Here is a 26,054-nt window from a genome sequence, read left to right on the forward strand (position 1 = left end):
AAGATATGGAATGGAAATGCATTTTGTTAAGGGAAAAGAAAGTGATTTTGTCCTGAAGCATCTCAAAGAGAGATATTAAACTAATTAGGTTTATTTGGTATTTATTTGGTATGTTAAATAACATGGGAAGCGTGGTCAAATAAAAGATAACGTTAAGCCTTTTTAATGTTCTGTCTATATAAGTATATGTTATAGGTGTTCCAGAAATTATATGAAATTCTTGGAAATCTTATATGTCCCGACATAAAATGCTATTTGTCATCAAAATTGAGGCTCACACGAAAGGGAATGAACCCAAGTATTAGGGAAATACTCCAGCTGACTTTCAGGCAAAGGCAACAACAAAATCTGTAAAGATTATGTAACGATGTAGATACAAAAAATTTTCTGCTTCTACAAAAGTTAACCCCCCATTGTTAGACTTCTGCCATCCTGACGCTTGTGACATGGCAACAGTCTGCTCCTAAATCAGATAGTTAAGATGGGTATTCAACAGCTGTGAGTTTAAACAGCCAGGGCTATGGGAAACCCACGACGGTTGCTTGGCTCTCCCTGTTCCCTGGAAAACCCCATTTTTGTTTGATGGGTTAAAGCCTTCTCTTGCTGCAAGGCTAATGTCCTCACGATGACAAAGAAACTGTTAGAAATTGTGTTTTCCACTTGGGATATACTTTCCACAGTGTCCAGTGATCAAAGGCACCCATGTCACTGGGCAAATCATATAAGCCTTAACAAAAACCTTACAAATTCCTTGAAATTATCACTGTCACTATCACCCTCAATCGTCAGGCAAGGTCAACAGAACTGATGGAAAAACTGGACTCAAGTGGAACAAAAATTAATTTACATGGGATTGAATGAACTGATAAATATGATTATAATTTGTGTGACTTTCATCTGAAATATTACTGGCTTTTAATCTTTGTTTTCCAGATAAGGGAACCTTTCCCCTTAAGCTAATTATGACTTACAGCAATTTAGTAAATTATACCTTTGTAAACAGAACTGAAGCATTTATCTTTTCTTTCTACCTGACCTCTCCAGAATTTGGAAACTCTTAGGTTCCCAGCAGCCTTTCCAGGTGAATAAGGAAGGCCCGTTCCTGGCAGGTGCAGTAACCTCAAGATATTTTGGACCTTGAGAAGAGAGGAATTCACCTAAGTCTGTAGGTATTGCAGGCAGAATCTAATGGCAAGTCTTTGGTGTGGCCTTCCTGGCTTTGAGAGGGCTTTTGAAAGTTCAATTTGAAATTCCCTATGAAAAGTTCCAGCAAAGCCAAATTTAAAAGAGCCTGGGGCTTCCCTGGTGGCACAGTGGTTGAGAGTCCGCCTGCCGATGCAGGGGACACGGGTTCGTGCCCCGGTACGGGAAGATCCCACATGCCGCAGAGTGGCTGGGCCCGTGAGCCATGACCGCTGAGCCTGCGTGTCCGGAGCCTGTGCTCCGCAACGGGAGAGGCCACAACAGTGAGAGGCCCGCGTACCACCAAAAAAAAAAAAGAGCCTATATGATCAATTACATTTATGTAAGTAATCAGGCCAAGTTTACTGAAACCAGACGTATTTTGGAAACAATTTAGTCTTAATTTGACTATATTTGGTAAAAATGAGGATTATCTATTTATTTAATACAAAATTGTATATATTTATTTAAAAGCCTGCATTTTCTTCCCTGGACTTAAAGCACAGCATGTTGAATCCTGGCCATATGAGTTAATATGAAATTTCTCTTTACTCACATGTGAATTTGGGGTGGGGATGGGCATCAGATTAGGTTCCTTTTTTTCATCTTTAAGATTATTTCAAGGTCAAGTTATTTGCTTTGTTAGTTTTTCAAATATTTATTGGCTAAAATGAGGATAATTTAGAAAGAAAAATTATGTTTCAATAATATACCTTTGTGGATACTGAGGTTTTATATATATTGAGGTTTCTGTATTTACTACCTGCATCCAAGATGCTTCTTTGTTGCTATGTTACATTAAAGTTTAACTGAATTATTAACAGGATATTCTAAGCTTGTTTCTGAAGCTAATAACAGTTATTTATCTTTGGACGAAGATCAGATGCACCATGGAGATTATGAATACTGTAAAAGACATTTTTTAAAAAACTCTCTCTCCAACCTAGATGGAAGGACCCTTATCAGGTACTCCGCACAGTGAAAGTGAAGGGAATTGACTCCTGAATTCATATTCCCCACTTAAAAAGGGCATCCGCACCAGACTGCTCTATAGAGAGGACTGCTAACCTCAAACTCACCTTAAAACAACCATCAAGCCAGGTAGAGAAGATGACAACAACAGTAGACAGGTGGCCCGCAAATCCAGACTAGGTCTGGAAGACCCATCCTACTAGTTCAATTGAACTGTTTGCTAAATGTTTGTCTCCCTATCAAAATTGAAGGTTACTGTTTTGCTTTTAGCTATATTTTTGCCCCAATGTTCAGGATGGAAAAAAAATTCTTTAGTAAAGTTATCACAGAGTATAGCTACTGGGGCAAAATCTAACCAATTGGTGGATCTGTCGTCAAATTCCTTGGTCAATACAAGACCGATATAAGCCCCTCATAATACGTATCACTGACTGTTCAGGTTTTCCTAATGTGACCACTCACCCAGACTAACCTCTCTCTGGCCTAATCTTTCAGGTTCAAACTTTTCAACCTATTAATATGTCCATCCCTTGTCGGATACTATCCTCAGTCCTTAGAGACTGAGCACAACTTACCCTAGGGCTCCTTGATCTGTCCCTTACTTAACTGAAAAATGTCTGGAAGAGAAAAATGCGAGTAAATTATGCCAGCAACTACTGTATATTAAATACCATGCAAATGACCTTTGGAAAGTCTACGAGAGAAGTGATCCATAGTTTAATATTGTGTTGACAGGCTTCTCTGGTGGCGCAGTGGTTAAGAATCCATCTGCCAATGCAGGGGACACAGGTTCAAGCCCTGGTCCGGGAAGATCCCAACATGCTGCGGAGCAACTAAGCCCGTGCGCCACTACTGAGCCTGCTCTCTAGAGCCCGTGACCCACAACTACTGAGCCCGCGAGCCACAACTACTGAGCCTGCATGCCACAACTACTGAAGCCCACGCGCCTAGAGCCTGTGCTCCACAACAAGAGAAGTCACCGCAATGAGAAGCCTGCGCATGGCAACGAAGAGCAGTCCCCACTCACCGCAACTAAAGCCCGTGCGCAGCAACAAAGACCCAACACAGCCAAAAATAAATAAATAAAATAAATAAATTAAAAAAAAATTGTGTTGACAAAACTCCCAATTCATGAGGCTATCAATGAGAGCGCTCTGGGAGGGATCACCTGTGCTCCTCCAGGTTTTGTCTTCATAGGTGGTATTGGAATTGACCCACCTTCCCAAGGATGGGCACATACATTTCTTAAAAGCTGACAAACAGAAGGTTTACTCTTATTGGGACATTATGTTACTCCATTGTCTGTACATCAGGAAATAGACGAACCTCCTTTGTCTCTTCATTACAGAGTCAAGAGAACCATGTTAGCAAGATACTAAGATACCTGGTGGCAAAATCTTTGGGGAATATTAATTCCTAGTGCAGGAATGTACGGTTTACATATTGTTACAAAAAAGATGATCAGAAATCTATCAGCCACCATTGGTTAAATAGCCAAAGAGATGGCAAAAAGCACTGCAGCACAACAGACATCCCTAAGTTCCTCAGCCCAAGTAACATTAGATAACAGGGCTGCCTTAGATTTTCTACTGCCTAAACAAGGGGGTGTTTGCGCTATTATTGTTCATACTGTTTGTTGCACTTATATCAGTACCGCTGGAGAAACTGAGATGCACCTAGAAAGAATGTCCCAGAAGGCAAAACGGTTATAACATATAAGAAAAACTGACCCTTTAAATGATCTGTTTCGTTGGCTCCCCTCAGAAATAGGCAACTTTTTTGCTCTGCTTTACAGATGATTATCATTTTCATAATGTGTATTATTATTCTTTTCCTAGCCGTCAAGTTACTCATGACATACATCACTGCTTGCTTTAGGCCTGCTGCTAAAAGCACATGTACAATGTTTGCATGACAATTTGATACAACTGAAAAAACATATCGCCTATAAAGTATTTCCCAATTAGCATACCTCTGTACTTGTTCACTATGTCTGCTTAGTTTCCCCCTAACGTGGATAACTAGGCAAATCTCCACGCATATATAAACAACCAAAAAGAGGCCAAGCACCGAGGGACATGATGGACACAGGGCAGGCGGCAACCACCCTGACGTCAAGGGACAAACATTTTGATCGTCAATGCTTTCTATTGAAAGATTTATGATCAAAAGAGGTAATTAACGCAAAATTTTTCACATACTGAGACATGGAGAAGTCATTCTGGCTTATACATGATTTAACTTGAATTTTACACTAACTAAAACAGTCTGTTTGTGGCTTATCAAACATACATCTGCTTTAATCATTAAAGAAAAGGGTGCACTGACCAAAGTAAAGAATGTCCATGTTAATTTACATTCCCATCAACAGTGCAGGAGGGCTCCCTTTTCTCCACACACTCTCCAGCATTTATTGTTTCTAGATTTTTTGATGATGGCCATTCTGACTGGTGTGAGGTGATACCTCATTGTAGTTTTGATTTGCATTTCTCTAATGATTAGTGATGTTGAGCATCCTTTCATGTGTTTGTTGGCAATCTGTATATCTTCGAACCTAGGGGCAGGACAGGAATAAAGACGCAGACGTAGAGAATGGACGTGAGGACACGGGGAGGGGGAAGGGTAAGCTGGGACGAAGTGAGAGAGTGGCATGGACATGTATACACTACCAAACGTAAAATAGCTAGCTAGTGGGAAGCAGCCGCATAGCACAGGGAGATCAGCTCGGTGCTTTGTGACCACACAGAGGGGTGGGATAGGGAGGGTGGGAGGGAGACGCAAGAGAGAGGAGATATGGGGATATATGTATATGTATAGCTGATTCACTTTGTTATACAGCAGAAACTAACACACCATTGTAAAGCAATTATACTCCAAGAAAGATGTTAAAAAAAAAAAAAAAAAGAATGTCCACATTAGAAATAAGGATCAAATGCCTCCTTTCCTAGGATGCCAAAGCTGTTACTCCTTCAATGATAAGACTCCCTTCCTAGGCACCAGGCGCCATATTGACTTCTGTGCACATGTTGGTCTGTTTATTTTAACCTTGCAGAAATCTACCCTTGACCTGTTTGATGTTCTTCGTTCTGACAAGACATGAAACTGCTGAAAACCACACTTCTCTGGAGCAGTGCCTCAGAGTTATCTGAGAGGCCGTCTCCTGGGCAACAGTCCTCAGTTCGGCTCCAGGAAAGCTCTTTTCTACCCCTGTTATAGACTGGTTTACTGATTACTTCCCTCGACACTGCCTATGTCACTGACTGCAAAGGCGGCATTTATCACGGTCAAGCCTGGCAGCTGGAGTGTACTGGTCCTTCCCAGCATCCTGGGGGTCAGCTCCACCCATAAAGCTTAAGAATCGTTTGCTTTTCCTCTAGCTGCTAGCACAGCATCCAGAACTTGCATGAGACTGAAGGAATGAGAAGAAAGCCCTCCTAGTTTGATGTCTTCTCAGCAAAGCACAGCCCAGGGAGCCGCGGCGAGACGGCTGCAAACGCAGGCTGGGGTTTCGCAGCAGTTTCCTGTGTGTGTGTGTGTGTGTGTGTGTGTGTGTGTGTGTGTCTAAAATCTATAAATACCTGAATCCGAAAAGGAGCCAGCCGGTAATCTACAATAGTATAGCCCACGTGCCTGAAAGATCTCGTGCGCAAGCAGAAAACTCATAATGATGATCACAGTGTGCTTTGCATCTAGTCAGATGCACTGTAGTTAGTCTGTCTGCATTCGTGCATCAACTAATATTCACTGAGCATCTATTCTGTCTAGGTATATATTACCTCCTCTTCGTACTCTGTTGCATCTCCTCTCAGCTAGGTGCTGGGCATACAGTGCCGAACAAGATACTGTGGGGCTGGGGGCCACGGCCCGAGGATCTGGGGCCACCACCACTGCCACGGCTGCTGATGACATCCCATCCCCCATGTCATCTGCGTAATGCTCTGCTCTTCAGAGAGCACGTTCACGCCTCCTCCTTTGGTTGAGCCCCACAATAACGTGTCTGATTTGACAACGGACAGCTGGCTAATGAAGAGAGGGCACTGGGTCCACATGCAGCCCGCCCTGATTTGGCCCAGGCTCATCACCTCTGCCCCACACAGCCTCCAGTCAATGACTCTAAAACCTGAGAGGCAGAGTTACTGGTAGTGAGAGCTCTCTGGTCTCCAGGGGACAGTCATTAGTATAACTGACAAGAAACAGAAATGGACTCCCGAAAGGACCCTGCTATGTTAGCAGGAGCTAATAGATAAAAAACAGCTGTAGATGAGGCCCTCCTGCACTCAGCAGAGGTTCAAAGTAACTAAGAAAATGACGAGAAGCACATAGGAGGATATGCAAAATATTGCCTGGGATGAACAGAACAAAATATGACACTTAAAATGTCGAGTGAAGTAAGGTACTTCTCAACATGGAGAAAAGGTTCCCAAGGTGGCTGTGCAGTTGTCTGTTTAGGATAAGAAGTTATAAGTCTTTGGGTGCAAGGGTCTAAAAAGGGTATTCTTTCTATGAGGTTACCTCTAGAGAACAAGAACACAGCCCCACCATGAGATAGGTACGACCGTCTATCAGCTTATAAAATGGAAGACTCCTACAGAGTGACGGCAATTCAGTCGTGGCCAAGTATTTCCAAGGACTAAAACTGCTATTTCCAAGAGTGTTCACATAGCTGAAGGTCCTACATATCACGGAGAAGGAGTGCTTCCTAAACCAAAAGCATAAATGACGAGGCTTAGAAACGATGACCTACCCAGTAGCCACGAGCATCCCAGGAACCCAAGCTGTCAAAAGGACTCAGGAGCCAAACTGAAGTGGCCAATAATGGATAAATGGTTCCACGTACCATAACTATCCCAGACTGAAACATACCAAATACACTTAAATTCATAACGGCACCAAAAACACCACCACCAGCAACCGATCATTGTTAAAGGGAGCAGAGAACAAACTCACTATCTTGGAAACTGGTAAATAAAGGGAAAGAAGCTAAGCATTTATCTTGGTTAACTCTACCATATGACTGGGTAACAAAACAGTATACTATTTGGGTAACAAAAAGTAGATGAAGGGAAGTTTCTCTTTATAGAAGTACTATATCTGATAAATGAAGGAAGGCTAAAATAGAAAAACCAGTCCCCGTACGGATCTAAGTGTTGGGCAGTGACGGCTCTAATGGCATAGACAGTGAGACAAGCAGACCTCATGTGTCTCTTGTAGGAAGAGGAGACCAATACACATAGAGGTGGAAGCGGATCTAGATCCCAAATTACATTACAGGAAATATGGGGGACAGAGGGATGTGTTAAGCAACACCACAGAGATGCACTCACAAAAACCCAGAGTGTGGAAAATGCTCTGGGAAAAATGAAGCAGCTTGTTCAACAAATGAACTGCAAGCGAGGGTGGCGTGTGTTTGCCTGTGTGTGTGTGGAGGGAAAGAGAGAGAGGCGGAGAGAGAGAGAGAGAGAGAGAGAGAGAGAGAGAGAGAGAGCGCCTATGGAGTAAAAGAGACTTATGAGTACAAAATGTGCATATGGGGACTTCCCTGGCAGTCCAGTAGTTAGAACTCCGAGCTTTCACTGCTGAGGGTGTGAGTTCGATCGCTGATCAGGGAACTAAGATCCCGCAAGCCATGAGGCGTGGCCAAAAAAAAAAGAAACCAACCAAAATGGACATATGATCAATGTTCCTAGCAGCATTATTCATAATAGCCAAAACACAGAAACGATCCAAATATCCCCTGATGAATGGATGAACCAAACATGACATATCCGTAAAATGGGATACTATCTAGCAGTTAAAAAGGAATAAACTACTGATACACACACAATAACATGAATAACCTCACAAACATTATTTTAACTAAAAGAAGTCAGATGCAACAGGTGACGTGTTGAACGACTCCATTGACATGAGATGTTCAGAAAAGGCCATTTATGTTGCCTAGGGCTGGGGGTGGGAGTAGAGATTAATTACTAACAGGCAGGGAGGGAACTTCTGGGGGTGATGGGAAGGTTCCAAAACTGGCTGGTGGTGATGGTCGCACAACTCTACAAATTTACTAAGAATCACTGAATTGTACATTTCATGAAGAGTAAAATATTGTATGTAAATTATACCTCAATAAAGCTGTTTAAAAAGGGTCCTCATATTCTTTAGATCTCTCTAGTTATTAACATTAACAGATGAAAGGATAAGACGTCTGGGAGCGGCTTCAGAAACAACATGGGAGGGGGCAGTGGGTGGGGCTACGGGTGAACAAAACGGCTAAGGGTCGATAATTATTGAAGCTGGGTGATGGGTACGTTGGGGGTTCATTATGCTATTCTGTGCAATTTTGTCCCTGTTTGAAATTTTCCGTAATAAAAAGTTAAAAACACACAAGCATAGTGACCCAAAGAAGGGAGGTTGAGAACGCCCAAGTGCCACAATTATGTGCAGATACAGTTTAAATTTCGCTCTTGAGGGGGCCTGTGAATGTTTTTTCTTTACAGACATCTACAGAGAACTTCATCAATCTGTCAGAGTGAATGGACCGTATTCTAACCTGGTGAGTAACGCATTACAGACAGCTGTTCATTTCCATCCGTGTGGACGGTGACCAAGTCTTTCGTTTCTGTGTCAAACACGAACCACCTGTTGTAAACATGGGGAAAAGTACAAATCAATTGTTTAGCGAGAAAATGAAGTAAGGCTACTACAGTCACAGCAAGGCTATTAAAAAAAATTAACCTAAGAGCTTAAAAATGCTCTGTATTTGCTTAATAAGAATTCTTATTCCCAGCTTTCATTTAAAGAAAATTTCCTGCATATGAGCAGTTCCTAAAGATAGGAGCAGCAAACTGGGTACTATGGGAAATGATTCAGTTACTGATGCTATGGCAGGGTTCCCTGGTGTTTGAGTTTTGTCACTTACACATTAAAGGAGAGAAAGCCCTGGGCAGGGAAGATGAACCAACACCTACCCCCAGCCTGTGGCCAGAGGAAGCAGCAAAGGGGCCACTGCACACACTCACCCAGAGATCTGGCCCAGGGCAAGGCAGGATGGGTACAGCAGGATGGGGCCGGGACAACCTCCAGGGCTGCTGCAAGCAGAGCTGGGCCAGCACCTGACCTTCTGTGATGCGGGTGTGCAACCAGCTGGGTGAAAGAAATGACCCAGAGAATGGCAGAAGGGCGAGTAGAGGACTGGCCTTTGAATTTAGCCTCTCTGGGCTCAGTTTCCCCAACTGTAAAATGGGAATAAAGGCCCAGAAAGACTTTGCAGGCCCAGCGTCCAATCGGTCAAGTTATAATGGACACGGAAGTGCTCCGAATCCTCTAATCAGGACACGGTACTCGGTCAATGTCTGTTACATGGCAGGAAGATTGAACTCTCCTGGCAGTGAGTGGGACCCCAGTGTTTTCAGGGCTGAAAAGGAATGTGGACTCCCTGCTGCTGCCGTTTCAAACCTTGACGACACACATCCACCAGCGAGCCCCTCGAGCCAGAGCCACCATCCACTCAGGGCCCTAGTCGGCACCACTCAAGGGGACCGGCTGACCCCCGACATCTGGATTTGGCGTCTCAGCTTTGCTTCCTTGCATCTCTAACAACCATTTACCTTTAATGTGTGCTATTTAACTTTTTTTAAAAAATATAAATTTAATTAATTTATTTTTGGCTGCCTTGGGTCTTCGTTGCTGCATGTGGGCTTTCTCTAGTTGCGGCGAGCGGGGGCTACTCTTCATTGCAGTGCACAGGCTTCTCATTGCGGCGGCTTCTCTTGTTGCAGAGCACAGGCTCTAGGCGTGCGGGCTTCAGTAGTTGTGGCACGTGGGCTCAGTAGTTGTGGCTCACGGGCTCTAGAGTGCAGGCTCAGTAGTTGTGGCGCATGGGCTTAGTTGCTCCGCCGCACGTGGGATCTTCCCGGACCAGGGCTCGAACCCGTGTCCCCTACATCGGCAGGCAGATTCTTAACCACTGCACCACCAGGGAAGTCCCTGTGCTATTTAACTTTAACAGAGGTCAGAATAGAAGAAGCAGAGAGACCAGGCTGTCTGGGCTGTGCCTTTGAAACATCGTGTTAAACTGCCCCATCGAGAGCTAAGCCTGGTACCAGGACCAGGGGTGGGGGAGGCATAAACAGAGGGGAAGGATTAAGTTGCATGTTCCATCTCTCTTCCTCCTACAGGGCACTGTCTGTGATTCTGAGCAGCTGGCACTGTCCCATACCCTGTCCTGCCACACAGACTCAGCACGTAGCTGACGGCAGTAACTGGCTGGCAGCCGTTCTTCAGAGCCTGCTGAGTTGGAAGCTTCATATGTCTCTAAGAGAGGTCAAAGGAGTGTGTGTGAGTGTGTGTGTGTGTGTGTGTGTGTGTGTGTGTGTGTGCAAACATTTTCACGAAGGAGTCTGTTGGATACAAGGTGCCCAACTCTTAAGATGTTGCCACCTATGACTTACAAATGGTTACTCTTTCTTTATACATACTCTAAGTTCCTAGCAACAGAATCTAAGTGGTATTCTTTTTTTTGAAGCATAGTTGCTGTACAATATTTTATAAGTTACAAGCGTACAATGTAGTGATTCACAATTTTTAAAGCTTACACTCCACTTATAGTTATTATAAAATATTGGCTCTACTCCCCATGGTGTACAATACATCCTTGTAGCTTACTGTATACCTAATAGTCTGCACCTCTTACTCCCCTACCCCTGTGCTGCCCCTCCCCACTTCCCTCTCCGTAAGTGGTACGCTCTTTAGAGAGGAGGGGATCACCAATGGTATATGAATTAAGCGATAATACGTGTAGATACTATGACAAACAATATAAAAGTATAATCGAATCTTATGAAACAATGATATAATAATAACCACCGAAATCGCCTGCCAGGCGACCCCAGGAGCTGCTTCATCCATTGTCTCCCTCAGTCATCAGCGTACGGCCAGGCAGATATATCGTCACAATTTACAGAGGAAGAAACAAACTCAGAGAGATCATGTAACTGGCTCAGAGACACACTGCGGCTAAGTGGCGAAGCTGGGATTCAAGCGCAGAGCTAGTGCCTCGCACATCAGAGGCGCTTTGGCAAATAAGTGTTGGCTGAATCCAACATGAGGCTCAGGAGCTGGGCAGTTTCTCTAAGTCTGACAGGGCAGCAAGAAAAAGCATTTAAAATTCGCAGTGCTTTGAAATGCTGTGTTGCCCCATTCCAAAGTTGAGAAGCCCCACAATCCTGTGTGTGTGGAGCTGGGGCCTCTTCTGGGAGGGGGGTCCACAGCTTCCCTCGGCTTCTCCCAAAGTCCAAAACGTGAAGGGCCACTGCCTCAGGTTTCACTTTCGCGTTCGGACTTAACTCCCGGCAAGTCATTAGGAGCTCAGAGAGGCAGCCAAGAGCTACCCTGTGCCTGTCGCTGGGGAAACACAGACAACAAGCCTCTTTCCCATGAACTTTGAAAGCACAAGCCATGCTGACATGCACTTACCTCCCAGTCAGTGTTCCGACTGCAACCACAGACCCTGAAGGATGAAAACCAGAAGACTGAGCTGGATCCTAAAACATTGTAAAGGAAGTGTAAATTGATGGCCAGACACAGTGCGATCACATAAAACACACACAAGCACAGCTGTAATCCCTTAGGGCTACGTGGCCCCATTTAAAAAATCGCTTTTCTCTCCAGAGAGGAAAACATTTTCCTACTTTAATGAAGGTCATGTCTCAATAATACTAAATTTTTATCCTCTTATAATTTTTCTCTTTCTGTCTTATATCCTTTCACAGCTACAGTAATCAGATGACAGATCAACAAAGACACGCTCCTCCTCCAGGTCTTGGAAGTTCCTTCAGTTGACCCCCATGCTGAGTGAGAAGCTTGTGCTCCATCCGTCTGGAATTATGACCCCTGCACCCAATGCCATCAGGTCGATACTGGGTAAACGCCCCCCACTGGGTGCAACACGCCACGGTAGCCCTAGACGGATCTCAAGATGAGCAGGGCACATTCCAGGTTTGGCTCTAGTGGGGCACGTACGTGTTTGTTCCTAACAAGGTGAAACGAGACTGATGAGAGAGGTAAAAGGAGCTGGAGACGGAGCATTAGGTGAAGTCGGACGGGGAAGCTGGGCCGAGGCATGCTGGTGCTGGAAGCCTTTGACTCAGGCCTTCCGGTATAGGTGAAGGCAGACATGGACACACCAATATTTTTTTTGGATCGAGTGTTAAGGGGACAAAAATATGGTCAAGGAGGTAGAAGCAACACAGTTTGGGGCATGTTTGAGGAATGGCAGGTAGAGTCAGTAGGTTTACAGGGTGGGGACCGGGAAAGTGGAGAATGCTACGGAGGATGCTAGTAATGTGGGCTGCACTGCCACGTCAAGGGCTGTGATCATCAGGAAAAACACAGTGAGAATAACTGTTTCCTTTCACTAACAAGAATGACGTGATCAAATCTATGTCTTAGATCACTTGGTAGGAGTGCTCAGGACGAACTGAAGTGAGAAGAGATTAGTCACAGGAAGACCAAGAAAATAGGAGTACTGGAAATGGAAATGGAAGGAGGCACTGAGGTACCACTGGAGAACCCGAAAAAAAAAGAGAGAGACCAGAGAGAAACTCTCCAGGGACTGATGACGTTACTGCGTTGCTTTTCCAAAGCGGGAGCTGTGATTAAGCTCAGGGCCTCCACTGACACACAGAGAGAAATCATGTGCACTTGAAGCTTTACTGCCTAGTTGATTTGAGGCTCATACCGTTTTTGAGATGAAGACACTTGAGTGTTTCTGTCTAGTGGCCAGTGGGTAAAGAAGCTACGGAACTGCAGATCTTTCTGGGCTCCAGTTTGGCGCCTGTGCCCTGATGCCAGGCTGGTGATGGAGTAACTGGCATTGCTTTTGGCCAGAGTGCTGTGTAGACCGAGGCCACAGGGAAGGCTGCTCTCCTGGACCATCACTGTCCCTGCTGCATCAGTGGCTGTCAGCTCTGCACCAGCCCTTCATGTATTCGCCATTCCATCTGATCCTCCAAGCCCCCACCAGGGGACGGTCACGACATGGGACGCCACTTCCTGTAGCTATGCCCTGCCACCTGGGCCACTCCCGCTCTGCCCTCTGGTGGCGGTGTCACCCCCAGGCCTGTCATCTCAGTGATCAGCTCCCCCAGTGACCAGCCAGCTCCAGTCTCTTACAGACCTTCTCCAAAAGCAAAGGGCAGGGGCTTCCCTGGTGGTGCAGTGGTTAAGAATCCGCCTGCCAATGCAGGGGACATGGGTTCGAGCCCTGGTCCGGGAAGATCCCACATGTCACAGAACAACTAAGCCCGTCTGCCACAACTACTGAGCCTGCGAGCCACAACTACTGAGCCCGTGTGCCACAACTACTGAAACCCGTGCGCCTAGAGCCCGTGCTCCGCAACAAGAGAAGCCACCGCAATGAGAAACCCATGCACCGCAACGAAGAGTAGCCTCCGCTCGCCGCAACTAGAGAAAGCCAGCGTGCAGCAACGAAGACCCAACGCAGCCAAAATTAAATAAATAAATAAATTTATTTATTAAAATAAGCGAAGGGCAGGAGGACCAAAACACGGACCCAGCACATCAGGAAATGCTGGCAACTCTGCGGGGGCCGAAAGGAGGACGTGTGGGGTCTACAGAGGGGCAACCCCTTGCCTGGGGCTGGATGTGTCATTAAGGGCATAAGTAAGATGGGAGGTGTATTTCACTCACTACAGTAGGCTGTGGCAGGAGACCCTGACTTTGGGAGTCAGACTGAGCTGGGGGTGAACACTGGCTCCATCATGGATTCAGGGACCTTGGTGAGCTATTGACTTACCTAAGCTTCAACTTCCTAATCAATAAAATCAGGGTAAAAAACTTCAACCTGCAAGGCTGCTGCAAGGATTAAGGATAATACGTGTACAATGCTGGGTATTGTGCAGACACTGCTGTGTGGTATGTAGGGAAAGGATACTTCAGCACTCTGATGTACAACTGGAGTTCCGTTTGCAGAGGTCACAGACATGCCGACTTTAAACTTTACCATCAGACTCAAAGCGCAGAGATAAATTAAACTGTACGCTGTAAGAATAGCTAATAAATCCTCATTCAAAAGGTGCTCTGTAAGTAGAATGCAGGCTCATAAGGAGGGTTTTTCAGCCTTCAAGCCAGAAGAGATTGCACTTGGGAAACCCAGCAACCAACTCGGAAAGGCTCACTTGCTGTCCAAAAATGCAACAGCAAACTTCCGAACTACACGGATGAGACCACTTGAGGCAATGTTTAAAGCAGTGCAATCTGAAGGAGATAAAGTAAGTGACATTTGCTTTGGGACGAATTTATATCACTATTAATCTCATGCAAAAAAAAAATCAACATGTTCCAGATGAATTTTTATAAGAAAGATGGAATATAACATGCATGTCTACCTCTATTATTTTGTTCCAGACAGGCCGGTGACCAACAGCGTCCCACAGGGTGGCGTGCCTGTCATGCCCACAGGTCAAGAACTGAGGTTTTGAGGCGTGGATGGCCAGTCCCCAGAGCTCATCAGTGTGACCCTACAAAGAACCGAGACAAACAGAAGCTCTGAAATATTACAGCCAACACCCAGGAGCCCTGCAGGACCATGAACCATGGCTTACTGCACACTCTGGAATTTCTCCCATCTGTTTTTCTTCCTCGCTGACTGAAGCCGAGGAAGGTGATGTTAGTATAAAACACAGGAAAAATCTCCTCTTTGTAACTCTGTCTTATGTTCTACTATTGCACAGAATGAACGTGTTTGGTGGGCTGGCTGAGCTGGCGCGTACCTGAGTGATGGGTGTGAAGTCTCCGGACAGTGTGCCCTGTAGGACAAAGTTTCTGGTGGTGCCTATCAAGATCACATCGCCCTTCCCCTCAGCCACTGTCCGTATGGGACCAAACTGTTCTGGAATCTGCATGGAAAAGATTTCAAATGTCATTAAATGCTTAGCTCCATCATTCAAAATACTTGTTTACTTATCATGATGACAGCTCCTATCACAATGACATACACACATGCATGTGCTATGGAGAGAGAGAAAGTACTTGAGTGAATGATCCCAAATCTTACATTTAAACTCCAAACATTTAATATACCTAAAAAAAAATCAGCAATAGTAAGGTTTTTTTTTTCTTTTTTATACATTTATTTATTTAGTTAGTTTTGGTTGCATTGGGTCTTCATTGCTGCGCGCGGGCTTTCTCTAGTTGAGGTGAGCGAGGGCTACTCTTCGTTGCAGTGCGCGGGCTTCTCATTGAAGTGGCTTCTCTTGCTGTGGAGCACGGGCTCTAGGTGCGCGGGCTTCACTAGTTGTGGCTCACGGGCTCAGCAGTTGTGGCTCATGGGCTCTAGAGCGCAGGCTCAGTAGTTGTGGCGCACGGGCTTAGTTGCTCCGCGGCATGTGGGATCTTCCCGGACCAGGGCTCGAACCCACGTCCCCTGCATTGGCAGGCGGATTCTTAAGCACTGCGCCGCCAGGGAAGCCCAGTAAGGTTGTTTAAAAAACAAAGAATAAAACATTTTTGTCTTGACGAAATATAAAAACAAGAAATACAACTGGGTAGTTTACTCCTGTTATGACTTCTGATAGCAGAGCCAGGTAAAATGTGGAAAGTAAAGAATACGTAATCTGCTGTGGTAGGAGCGCCTAAACATTTTTTATAACTTAAAAGGTTAAATTCTTTGGCGACTTCATTTAGTTTTGAAATCCACTTCTCATGTTGGCAAACATATATGATTATCTAAGTGTTAATAAAAATAATTTCAAAACACACCAGCCAAGAACGATTTGCTATGATAAAATAAACAGAGGTGCTTGCACTTTATACAAAGAACAGAAAATCGCAGTGAAAGCCTGGGGTGGACTCCAGGCACCGCGGTTCTGGGACGGTGAGGCGCAGCCTGTCCTCATACAAACTGTCTGCTTCCAGCACGCTTTGTTGGCACAGACTGGAGGAAAGTGGGTAACAACCCACGCTAATGAAGAGGACTTACGGGTACTTAAAAATGATGAGTATCTTCTATAAAACTAGGTGAGACTCTGGAGTATTTGTTATGATTGGGTTCATCAAATGCTGGTCAAATCTTATTATAAAAAAATGCTACCGCAATTAAAGTCTCCATGAAAGGAAGGTGATTTCCAAAACTCAGATGAAGGCTTTCCTTTTTTTTTTTTTTGCGGTACGCGGGCCTCTCACTGTTGTGGCCTCTCCCGTTGCGGAGCACAGGCTCCGGACACGCAGGCTCAGTGGCCATGGCTCACGGGCCCAGCCGCTCCGCGGCATGTGGGATCTTCCCGGACCGGGGCACGAACCGGTGTCCCCTGCATCGGCAGGCGGACACTCAACCACTGCGCCACCAGGGAAGCCCAGGCCTTCCTTTATGAAGAGCAGGAATCAACAAAACCAAATTCTCATACTGTCAGAGCACCATGCCACGCTGCTCTCTGATGTAACTGTGCTGTGTGCATCTGACTTAGAAGTTGGAAAAGTTCTACAAGGTGTCCATGCTATGCTAGAGAGGAAGAAACTCAACCTTCGGATTGATGCCGACCTTGATATCTGTCTGCTCATAATTTCCCAGGGCCTGGGGGAGTGAAAATTCAGTGAGTGTGTAGAAGGGATATTGAATTTCTTGCCTCCGGCTCCTGTTGGAGTCCAGGTCTGCTAACCAGGTAATAAGGAGGTGAAGGAGATGCCCAAAGGGGTCAGAGCTCTAGAGATGGTGTTGGCACTCAGCCACGCACAACGTAAATACTCAGTGAACACTAGTTCAAAGTGAAAATGTCTCCAAAGTAACACGATGGAAATTAAAGTGAAAAGAGAAGAAACGTTTTAACGATTAATCAAAATGTGGATAAATGTTCCCTTGGAAAAGTGAGATTGGGTCTTTGATAAAAATATTCTAGATGTGAAACGCGACCACCTCACATTTTATAAACCTAATTTCCTTTTAGTACTTAAACTGCCTTCGTGATTTTGGTAAAATACTACCCCATTTAGGAAAATTTTATCTAAACAATTCTCAAAACGGTAAGCTGAAGATTTCAAACAAGGAAACTGGTCAGTATAACAGTTTAACGTTCAAAACGAATGTCAATAGCATGACTTGCCGTCTTACCTCGGTTTTATGAAGTTTCTGGTAGTTTCCATCCCAAGAAATGAGCTTCCGGTCTTTCCCTCCTCCCGACACCAGCGTGCCGTCCCTCAACATACAAAGTGCAAAAATACCGCCCTCGTGGGCCCCTTGAACTGCGTAGCTTATTCGATTCGTACCTAAACACAGCAAGACCAAGCTGAGGACATCGTCAAAGGCTCACCTCTGCCCATCTCATTTCATTTTTGTTTTAAAATGCGATACTGTCGGTTAGAACATCATTGCAGTGTGACTCTATCAAGGATCCACTTTCTAGAAGTTCCCAGAGCACCAGACAAGCATGAACTGAATTACTTTATAATTAAGGAAAACAGGGGGAGGGGGTTGGGGGGAGGGACAGACTGGGAGTTTGGGAAGAGCAGATACAAACTATTATATATAGGATGGGTAAACAACAAGGTCCTACTGCATAGCACAGGGAACTATATTCAATATCCTGTGATAAACCATAATGGAAAAGAATATGAAAAAGGATATATATGTATAACTGAATCTCCTTGCCGTACAGCAGAAATTAACACGTTGTAAATCAACTATACTTCAATAAAATAAACTAAGAAAAAAATAATTAAGGAAAACATGCTAACACGAAGCATAGTGTGTGAAGAGTACAGCCAGACTACATGTGGCTGAGAAATGAGCTGTGTGTCTCTGGACAAGTGACTTAACTGCTCTGTCTCAGTTTCCCCCTTGGTGTAATGGGGCTACTGCTTATCCCACGGGATTGTTCTAAGGGTGGAATGAACTGATGTATACATACAGTCCACGGCACCCAGAGTAGCAGGATACTACAAAGGTCACCATATTAATCTGAAATTACACTGATGGGTCTGTTTTCACCTTCACCCCCCACTCAAATACTAAGATCCTTGAGGACAGGGATAGTGCATTTTTCCTGGCACATGGCAAGCACTCATAAGTGCTCACTGAAGAACTTCCCTGGCGGTCCAGTGGGTTAAGACGCCGAGCTCCCAATGCAGGGGGCCCGGGTTTGATCCCTGGTCGGGGAACTAGATCCTGCATGCCGCAACTAAGAAGTCCGCATGCCGCATCTAAGACCCAGTGCAGCCAAAATAAATAATAAGTAAAGAAATAAAGAAATAATTTAAAGTCAATAAATAAATGCTCATTGAACTTGACCAAATAAATGTTTCTGAGTAAGGAGACCTCCTCACCACACTGTTTGCCCACTGACGGCGGGGATGCCCATCTGACTCATACGTAAGCTCAGCACCTAGCATGCTGCCTCAGACAGCACTCAGTCAGCGTCTGCCAAGCACTATGTGGACCAGAGAAGTTAAATACTGTAGAGCTAAATAAACAGTCTTCGATGATTTCACCATTATAAGTTGTTATCAGATCTCCTAAATAAGCTATTAGCTCCATTATAATGTCTTGGGCTTAAAGAGCCTTTTAGAGCGACAGAAGTCCACAGCTTACTAGTCTCATTTTCCTCAGTCCCAGTGTTTTGGTTCCAAGTTACACCCGCACACATGCATGTATGTACCTATGTACCTTGGAATCGAAGAGTAAACCTGGAAATGATATTAACAGACAATTCTTACAGGAGCCACGTTTGGCTTCATATTTATAACATCACCCAGAAATGTCTGCTTTGGGAGGAATCACGTGTTACCTTTTCCCCATACCAGGATGTTGCCACTTGAATCTCCGGTGATGGTGTCACCATTTTCAGAAAATGTCACACAGAGGACAAACTTTGGCTTTTCTTGCTTCTGCAGAATATTTTAAAAGAATACGTATATACAATCAAGACATCCTTTTGTTTGTATTAATACCATCTAGAAGCACAGTCACCCCAAGCTGGATAGTGTCAGCTTCTGCTACCACACTGTGTACCTTTCATTCTTATCCACCATTACGTAACTTATGCCCTGAGATTATCTGGTCTAAAGTAAAGAGATTTCTGCTACTTATCAGGTTGAAGGCAGTTCGAGCAGAGGAGGGTGTTGGAGAGGCTAAGGGGCCGTGTTGCCGTGACTACGGCCTGAAGGATGGGCCTGGCATCCTCTAACTCAGCCTCTGGGCCCATAGGGCAGCAGGTGCCCTCCCGGTGCTCTCGCAAGGCCCGCAGATGCTGGACTAAATGGCACAGAGACTGCCCATCGCTCTCTGCAGAGTCCCACTGGGGTCTCCTGGGCGCCTTCTTCCTTGCTCTTTGCAGCCAGCAGGACTCTGAGAGGGCCCAGCCCCTGGGCATCCTTTCCTGGTGCTTCTGCCTGTGCTGATCCTTCCTTCTCAGCATCACCAGTGTTATCCATGAGACACGAGGGGCTCCCCAACTCTGCCAGGGATCTCCAGGAACAGTCTTTATCACGACACCCCTGCATTTGCCCATTAAAACAAATTCTAGCACTGGGATGCCTCGAAGCTTCCTTAAAAGCTAGGTGACCGCAAGCACCATCGGTGAAAAATAAAACGACCGATGCAATTTCACTTTACCTCGAATAATCCTTGCTTCTTAATAAGGGAGCTTCCTTCTAGTGTCCAAAAGTAGAGATGGGACTTTCCACAGGTAACAATTATATTCGTGTCCGTGGGGTGGAAATCCGCAGCAAATACAGCTTCGTTAGAACACTTGGTGCAAAACAGGAGAATCAAATGTCTCAAGTCTCTGAAGACACTTAAGAAAATAAATACAATCTGAACCACAAATAAATAATTCATCAAGGTAAGCACTAGGCCTCTTGGTATTTTCTCCCACCGAATTCGTCTTTTGGAATCACTGAACTTGTGTCTGTGCGTGCCGACCCCTCTCCTCCTCGTCTGTCTCCCCCACTGCACTGAGCCCTGAGGATGGGGCCACGAGGTCATCCTTCCGTATGGGGACTCACAGGAACTGGGACACAGCAGGCACACAGTGAGCTCTGGCTGAAGGGGCGGCCGGGGAACTAAGAATTGCAGGTTCATCGCCATCGAGTGACTGGAAGGGCCCCGGCGTCTGGATCGTATTCGGCTCCATCGCTCCTGGCCCACTTTGGCTGCCCTGCTTGTCTGGGGAGTCCCTCCTGATACGGACCCCCAGGACTCTGCCGGTGGTTTGCCGACCAAGCCTGGAATCCAGCAGGGGATCTGGCTCTTTGGGTACCACTTCACCACCCTCACCCTGCTATCTTGATTTCCACGACTTGCACCCTGGTCCCACGAATCGGACCCTGATGGCTCTTTGTGCTTGATAATTCAGTTATACATTCTTAAACCCGGAGAGTAACTTGCTCTGACTGCTTCCAACCCAGCGACATGGCAAGAACTTAAATACTTGAGCAGACTATTAGAAGGCATAGCTACAGCATAAAAATAGTTGTTTAATGCCTTATTAGAACACAGGGTCTGCATCCCACACACAAACAAGAGAGAAAGTTATGTAAGTGGGGTGATCCAATCGTGCTCCTAATGTTAGGTAGGTAAAGTGATCCAACGGTGATGCTAATCTTAGGTAAGTCAGGTGATCTACGGTTAATGGATGCCAGGGTGAGAAATCTGAAGTCAGTTCTATAAAAATAGATCCAATCATGGTTTTAACAGGAGGAAAGCATAAGAAAGCTCAAGGAAGGTACACTGACATAAGGAAAGTCCAGTGGGTCCCACTGCAGGAAGAGCACCGCTGGGAGGACCCCATTCCGGAGTCCACTCAGCTCGGGACAAGCCCCGTGCTGGCTGTGCCGCCCTCCTCGTGCCCCTGCTCCCTGCCTGGCCCTCCCGCTGGGCAGCAGGCACATCTCACTTGTCACCATCGCACCAGTGTCTTCTCGACACGTGTGTGCAAAGGGGACACTCGGCATTTGTGGATGACAGAGAGAACGCGAGCAAATGAGCGACGGAGCGAATTAAAAGGGTGGTGACTGTAAAATGAGGAAGGAAAACCCTTATAGACGCTGTGATGAGAAGAAGAAACCCTACCAGGCCTTGGGAATGGGGGGAGGGGTGGGGGCCCAAGGGCTTCTCGGTGAAGGGGTCCTGCCTAGGGGCTGTGGCGGGGACGGAGCCCACAGCCCACCGAGACACAGAAAGCTGGCCAGGGGCCAGCAGGGGAAGGCTCCACATGGGAAAAGGACAGCATAGCCCAACATGAGGCTTGGAGAGAGACCTTGACATCCGCCAGCCTCTCTTCCTTCTGCCAGTCCCACACGGACAGCACGTGGTCATTGGAGTCATCCACGGCACAGAGGTTGCTTCCTCCATTCTGGAAAAAAAAAAGGTATTCACAGGAAGACTACATTTGAGAATAAACTAGGTTGAGAGTGATTAACAAGGAACATAATTTTATTTTTAATAAAGAGTCCGCTACATCTTCATTAAAGAATATTTACCCACCACCGTCGAGACCTACTTATGACTTGGGCACACAGACAGTGGGAGCAGGGGAATGTGGGGTGACAAGGGACAGGAGCGGGAGGGAGGGGTCGGGGGCTGCGCCTCACCACTGGTTCTGTTAGAACCAGCCTCCTAGGGGCTGCAGAGCCCCCGCCCTGGAGGAGAAGGCATCTGCGGCTCCAGGGCACAGGTCTGCGCTGAGCGATGACCAGGTTACCGCAAGGCCGTACAAGGGGAGGGGGCACTGGGGGTGAGGCGCGCGGTGTATTGATGTGAACACATGTGTGTTTCTGAACTGGCTGAACAAGTGCTTTAAAGCGTGGCCCTGTTGAACGGGCACATCCTGAGGAAGCCTGGGAGACCACGAGGTCCATCCAGCCCCTGCTTATGGCCAGGCAGCGAGCCAGGCCGGCCGGGGACGGCACAGACAGGCAGGGGAACTTCAAGGCCAGAGCAGGCAAGACTGCTCCAGGAGCCTGAAGACCGTGTGGCTGCAGGGCCTCTTCTCATCACCGTGGAAATGTCGGATTGGGAGCGTGTGTCACCGAGGCGGCGCCTGCGCCCTCTGAATGAGGGGACCTGGGAGGCGGGGGGTTTCGGAGTCCAAATCTGTACACGCACCTGCGCAGTTACGGGCGTGTTAACTCCCTCCCTCTTCCACCTCGAGCGGAGTCTCTCCTCCCTGTGGACAAAGGCTGCGATACCCACAGGGCTCGTACTTACGGATTTTGAGAATGCGATACAGGTGACGGCTCGGTCAAAAAACCCGATTCCGATGACGTGCAGCGTGTTCAGCGTCACGGAATCCCAGATGCGCACGTTTGGGGGCAGCTGCTGCTTAGAAAACAAGGCAGAGTCACCCACTGTGCCGCGTCTACAAGTTTATCTTTACCTTGAAATTATGAGAAGACTTTAATGTTGTCAAAAAAAAATGTTTTTTGATGCATTTGAGGACTCTGCCTTTTAATGTAAATAAAACATTCCCAATCTCTCCCGGAGGTCGTGGCTCTCGGGGCCAATTTAACTTCAGGAGAGCCCGTTATTGATAACTGTACCACAGGAAGTGATGTTCTCATGTGCGTATCGAATGCGTCTGAGTTTTAAAAATGAAAAATGATGAAGAACATGGAGTCTCATTTAAGGGTTATCCTTGCAAAGTCTGTATCGTTACTGAGGATCAAGCGTGGTTCAATTCACCATGATGGTTGCCACCAATGGTATTAAGAGCTTAACATCCTTGGGCCCCCCAGGAAATTGATTGTATGCAAACGAAAATTTAGAATTGTTATGATTAGTTCAAAACCCTCTCAACTATGTTAATTTTTCTCTTCCTTAATAGAAGAAAACATCACAGAATAATCAGCAGGTTTATCAAGAAAAGGACTAGCATTGTACCCCGTAGATGGGTGAAGTAGGTTCTAGGTTGGACTTGTCTCTAAGTAGCTGGGCGTCCGCAGACAGTCCCTCGGCCTCTCCAGACTTCTCCACTTGTAAATGCAAAGGCATGGTTCAGATAGCTATGACATTTTCTCTGGCTCTAAGGTTCTGATTCAATTTCAAGGCCAGAAACTGAAATACACAGTTAAGCCACTAGAGGGGAGGAACAAATGATTTACTACTAATTTCAAATAACTTTTAAAGATCATTTAACAGTTAAAAAAAAAAAAAAGAAGATGAAGACCCTGTCCCCTCTGTGTTTACAGAAGAGTAGTCTGATTTCCATCGTTCCTGTTACCTCCTTTCAAGTATAGGATTTTAATGGAAAATAGCATAAATAGTTAAAATTTGATGTTATTAAAATATTTTCTGAAAAATGGTAGCACTCAGGATAAAAATGGAAGAACTTAATGTAATTAGTTTCAGATCATACATTGTGCATGGATACACAGTGCTATACAAAAATGGACATCAGAAAAGTTACAAGAAGTTTTGGATAAGACAGTGGAAGCCAGTTCTGAGTTGTTCTATTCGTCAAATACTACTAGCTCCTTCTCTGATTCCTTAAAATACAAACCGAAGTCTTGCTGAAGTGCTTACAAAATTTGGGCTAAAATCCTTCCAGCAGCCCTTATAGATTACACCCAGACACAAATTCCATGGGTTGAAGTCATGATTACAGGGAATTCATGGCAGAGGGTGTCTGAAATTCACTGAAGAGGCAACGTGCCCCCAATTCAAATGGTTATTTATTATAATTTTAACTTTGCTTATTAAATGTGTACTTAACATTTTAATGTTTATCACGTGTGTAAATAAGTATCTTAAGAGTTAATGGATCCTTAGGCAAGAACAATGCTATTTAAAAATTAGCTGAAACTAAGGTGAGCTCAAGGGGTTTGTAAAGTCAGTGTAAGAACTTTAATTTGCAATAAAAAATTCAAATGAGGGATTAAGAAGTACTCAGACATTTTATATCTAAGCAGCCTCATTCGTCAGCAAAATTTTCAGAAAATTATTTTGTGTTACCAGTTCATGACAAAAATATTAAAATAGAACTCACTTTTCCATCCTTAGATGTGCCTGCAACTTGTCCTGTGGCTATCGTGATCCTATCAGGATGAACTGCAAGGCTAAAAAGAGATATTTAAAAAACATCTACCGTTCAAAGGTAAGCTTCACTCTTCCCTTGAGCAAATATAATCTGGTAAAAAATTTAAAAGTAAGATATACACAGTGCCTAACTTCTTACAGTCATGATAAATTCTCTAAGCACCTCATTTCATTTCACCTTAATTCCTTTATCTATAGAGAATTTTCAAATTCAAAGAAAAAGCACCCTCTGCTTGGGAAATACCATTTCAATCTCAGAACCACTTCATTAGTATACAATCTTTATTAAGAAGTCATTTGAGTATCTCAAATAGCAAAAGCATCATCTTTTTCCAACAGCATTTTAATAACTGACCAGGGAGTCAGGATAAATAGAAATACATAAATCCATCTATTCATCCATCATCTTTTCCAGATACATAAAATCGCTACCAAAGGTATAAATGAATTATAGGAATAGCAGACCCAGACATACACATGAGGCAAAACATTTTTATTAAAAAATAAAGACCCAAATTAGAAGCCGTTAGCACGAGAAGGCCTCCAGATAGGGGTCTGTTAGAGCTATTTGTTTAGGTAACACGGTTGGTTAAGATGATGTGTTATAAGGATAGAAAACTAAAAAGGTGTCTTAGAGAGTAGGCTACCCAGAACACAAAGAAGAGTTTTCCCCAAAGATCCTATTTTCTCAGATCCCTTTCTTTCTCTTTAGTTATATCCCATCACTGAACCCTTTCTGCCAGTGCTCTTCCCACAGGTGTCAGAGGAATCGCAGTTTTGAGGACTCACCACTTCACGTCATCATTATGGCCCGTGTAATGCCGCTGAAGCTGCTCCTCCACATTGTACAGCACGACCACGGATGCGATGAAATACACAGTCTCGCCCGTTGGAAGCAAGTACAGGTTGTTACGACAGTCTCGACCCCTGTACCCATAGCTTCGTGTACGTCAAGACAAAATAAAAAATATGTTTTTTAAAAGTAAAAAATAAAGTAAAATAAAATAAAAACCCAACTCTTTCACGTGCTCTATTTTCTTGTCTTTCATTTTTTTCTTCTTGGAAGCTCGTTCACGTTCCCAAATCTCATACTATGAAGGCTCCAGCAGCTTTATTTCAAGAACGCCAGTCATACGGCTGACTCAGATTTTGGTGGCTTAGATTGTGTGGGAGCTTTTTCGTTTTCTTTTTTGGAAAGGGTATTCTACCTGTGCTACATGTCCATTTAATATAAGCCATATACTGTATTTCCTTCATTTAGTACTGGGTTCATCCTCATGTTCCTTCTTTAATTAGTCGGTGTTAACTCGAAGTTAGGCCCCAAGGTTAGCCAAGTCCCTACTTGGCTGAGGGGGCAATGCTAGTCTTTCCTTCCAGGGTACCCCTCTTTCTTTCTTTGGGTTTAAAAACTTTGTGCCAGCATGGTTTAGTGACATGATTTTCTACAGCTGAATTTCGATAAAAGCATTCATCGACTGATTACTTCGTGTAAGACTTAATCAATGAATAAAGGATACACCCATTCCAGCTTAAGTCTCTTCGTTGGTAGTTCTACTTTTGCTTCCAAGCTGTAAGAATCCACTTGATCTTTGGGCATGTGCATGGTAACAGGGCGTCCACGAAGAAACATCTTTACATATCCTTCTTCTATGAAGAGAACAAAGAGGTCAGTAGGATACCTCGGTGCCCAGCGTACCTGAAAAAAGGTGATATTTTCTCTAGCCTTTCAATGGGAAAGCGGAAACTTTGCCCTTTATGTCCTTTCTGGTTAAAGTCCCAGGGAAAACTACCTAAAACACAAACGGTTTGAAACAAAATTTTTCATCTTGTTTGCCTTTGACATTCTGCTTACTTAAGCAATGTA

At 45.0% G+C, this 26,054-nt stretch overlaps 1 protein-coding gene across 4 annotated transcripts in view; it reads right to left on the reverse strand.

Annotated features, from left to right (window-relative positions):
• EML1 (EMAP like 1) overlaps window positions 1–26,054 on the reverse strand; it is a 198,752-nt gene that overhangs the window by 13,940 nt on the left and 158,758 nt on the right. For all 4 annotated transcript variants that reach the window (XM_067725882.1, XM_067725863.1, XM_067725873.1 and 1 more), the window contains 12 exons: window positions 25,708–25,837; window positions 24,980–25,129; window positions 24,141–24,210; window positions 22,364–22,474; window positions 21,414–21,509; window positions 19,769–19,903; window positions 18,942–19,041; window positions 17,270–17,424; window positions 14,937–15,062; window positions 14,553–14,684; window positions 11,620–11,687; window positions 8,696–8,784 (listed from right to left, as the gene is read on the reverse strand). In XM_067725882.1, coding sequence (XP_067581983.1) covers window positions 8,696–8,784; window positions 11,620–11,687; window positions 14,553–14,684; window positions 14,937–15,062; window positions 17,270–17,424; window positions 18,942–19,041; window positions 19,769–19,903; window positions 21,414–21,509; window positions 22,364–22,474; window positions 24,141–24,210; window positions 24,980–25,129; window positions 25,708–25,837 — 1,362 coding nt within the window. The remainder of the gene's footprint in view (window positions 1–8,695; window positions 8,785–11,619; window positions 11,688–14,552; window positions 14,685–14,936; window positions 15,063–17,269; window positions 17,425–18,941; window positions 19,042–19,768; window positions 19,904–21,413; window positions 21,510–22,363; window positions 22,475–24,140; window positions 24,211–24,979; window positions 25,130–25,707; window positions 25,838–26,054) is intronic.

The sequence above is a fragment of the Pseudorca crassidens genome, chromosome 1 (genome assembly GCF_039906515.1).
Source record: "Pseudorca crassidens isolate mPseCra1 chromosome 1, mPseCra1.hap1, whole genome shotgun sequence".
Taxonomy (NCBI): Eukaryota; Metazoa; Chordata; class Mammalia; order Artiodactyla; family Delphinidae; genus Pseudorca; species Pseudorca crassidens.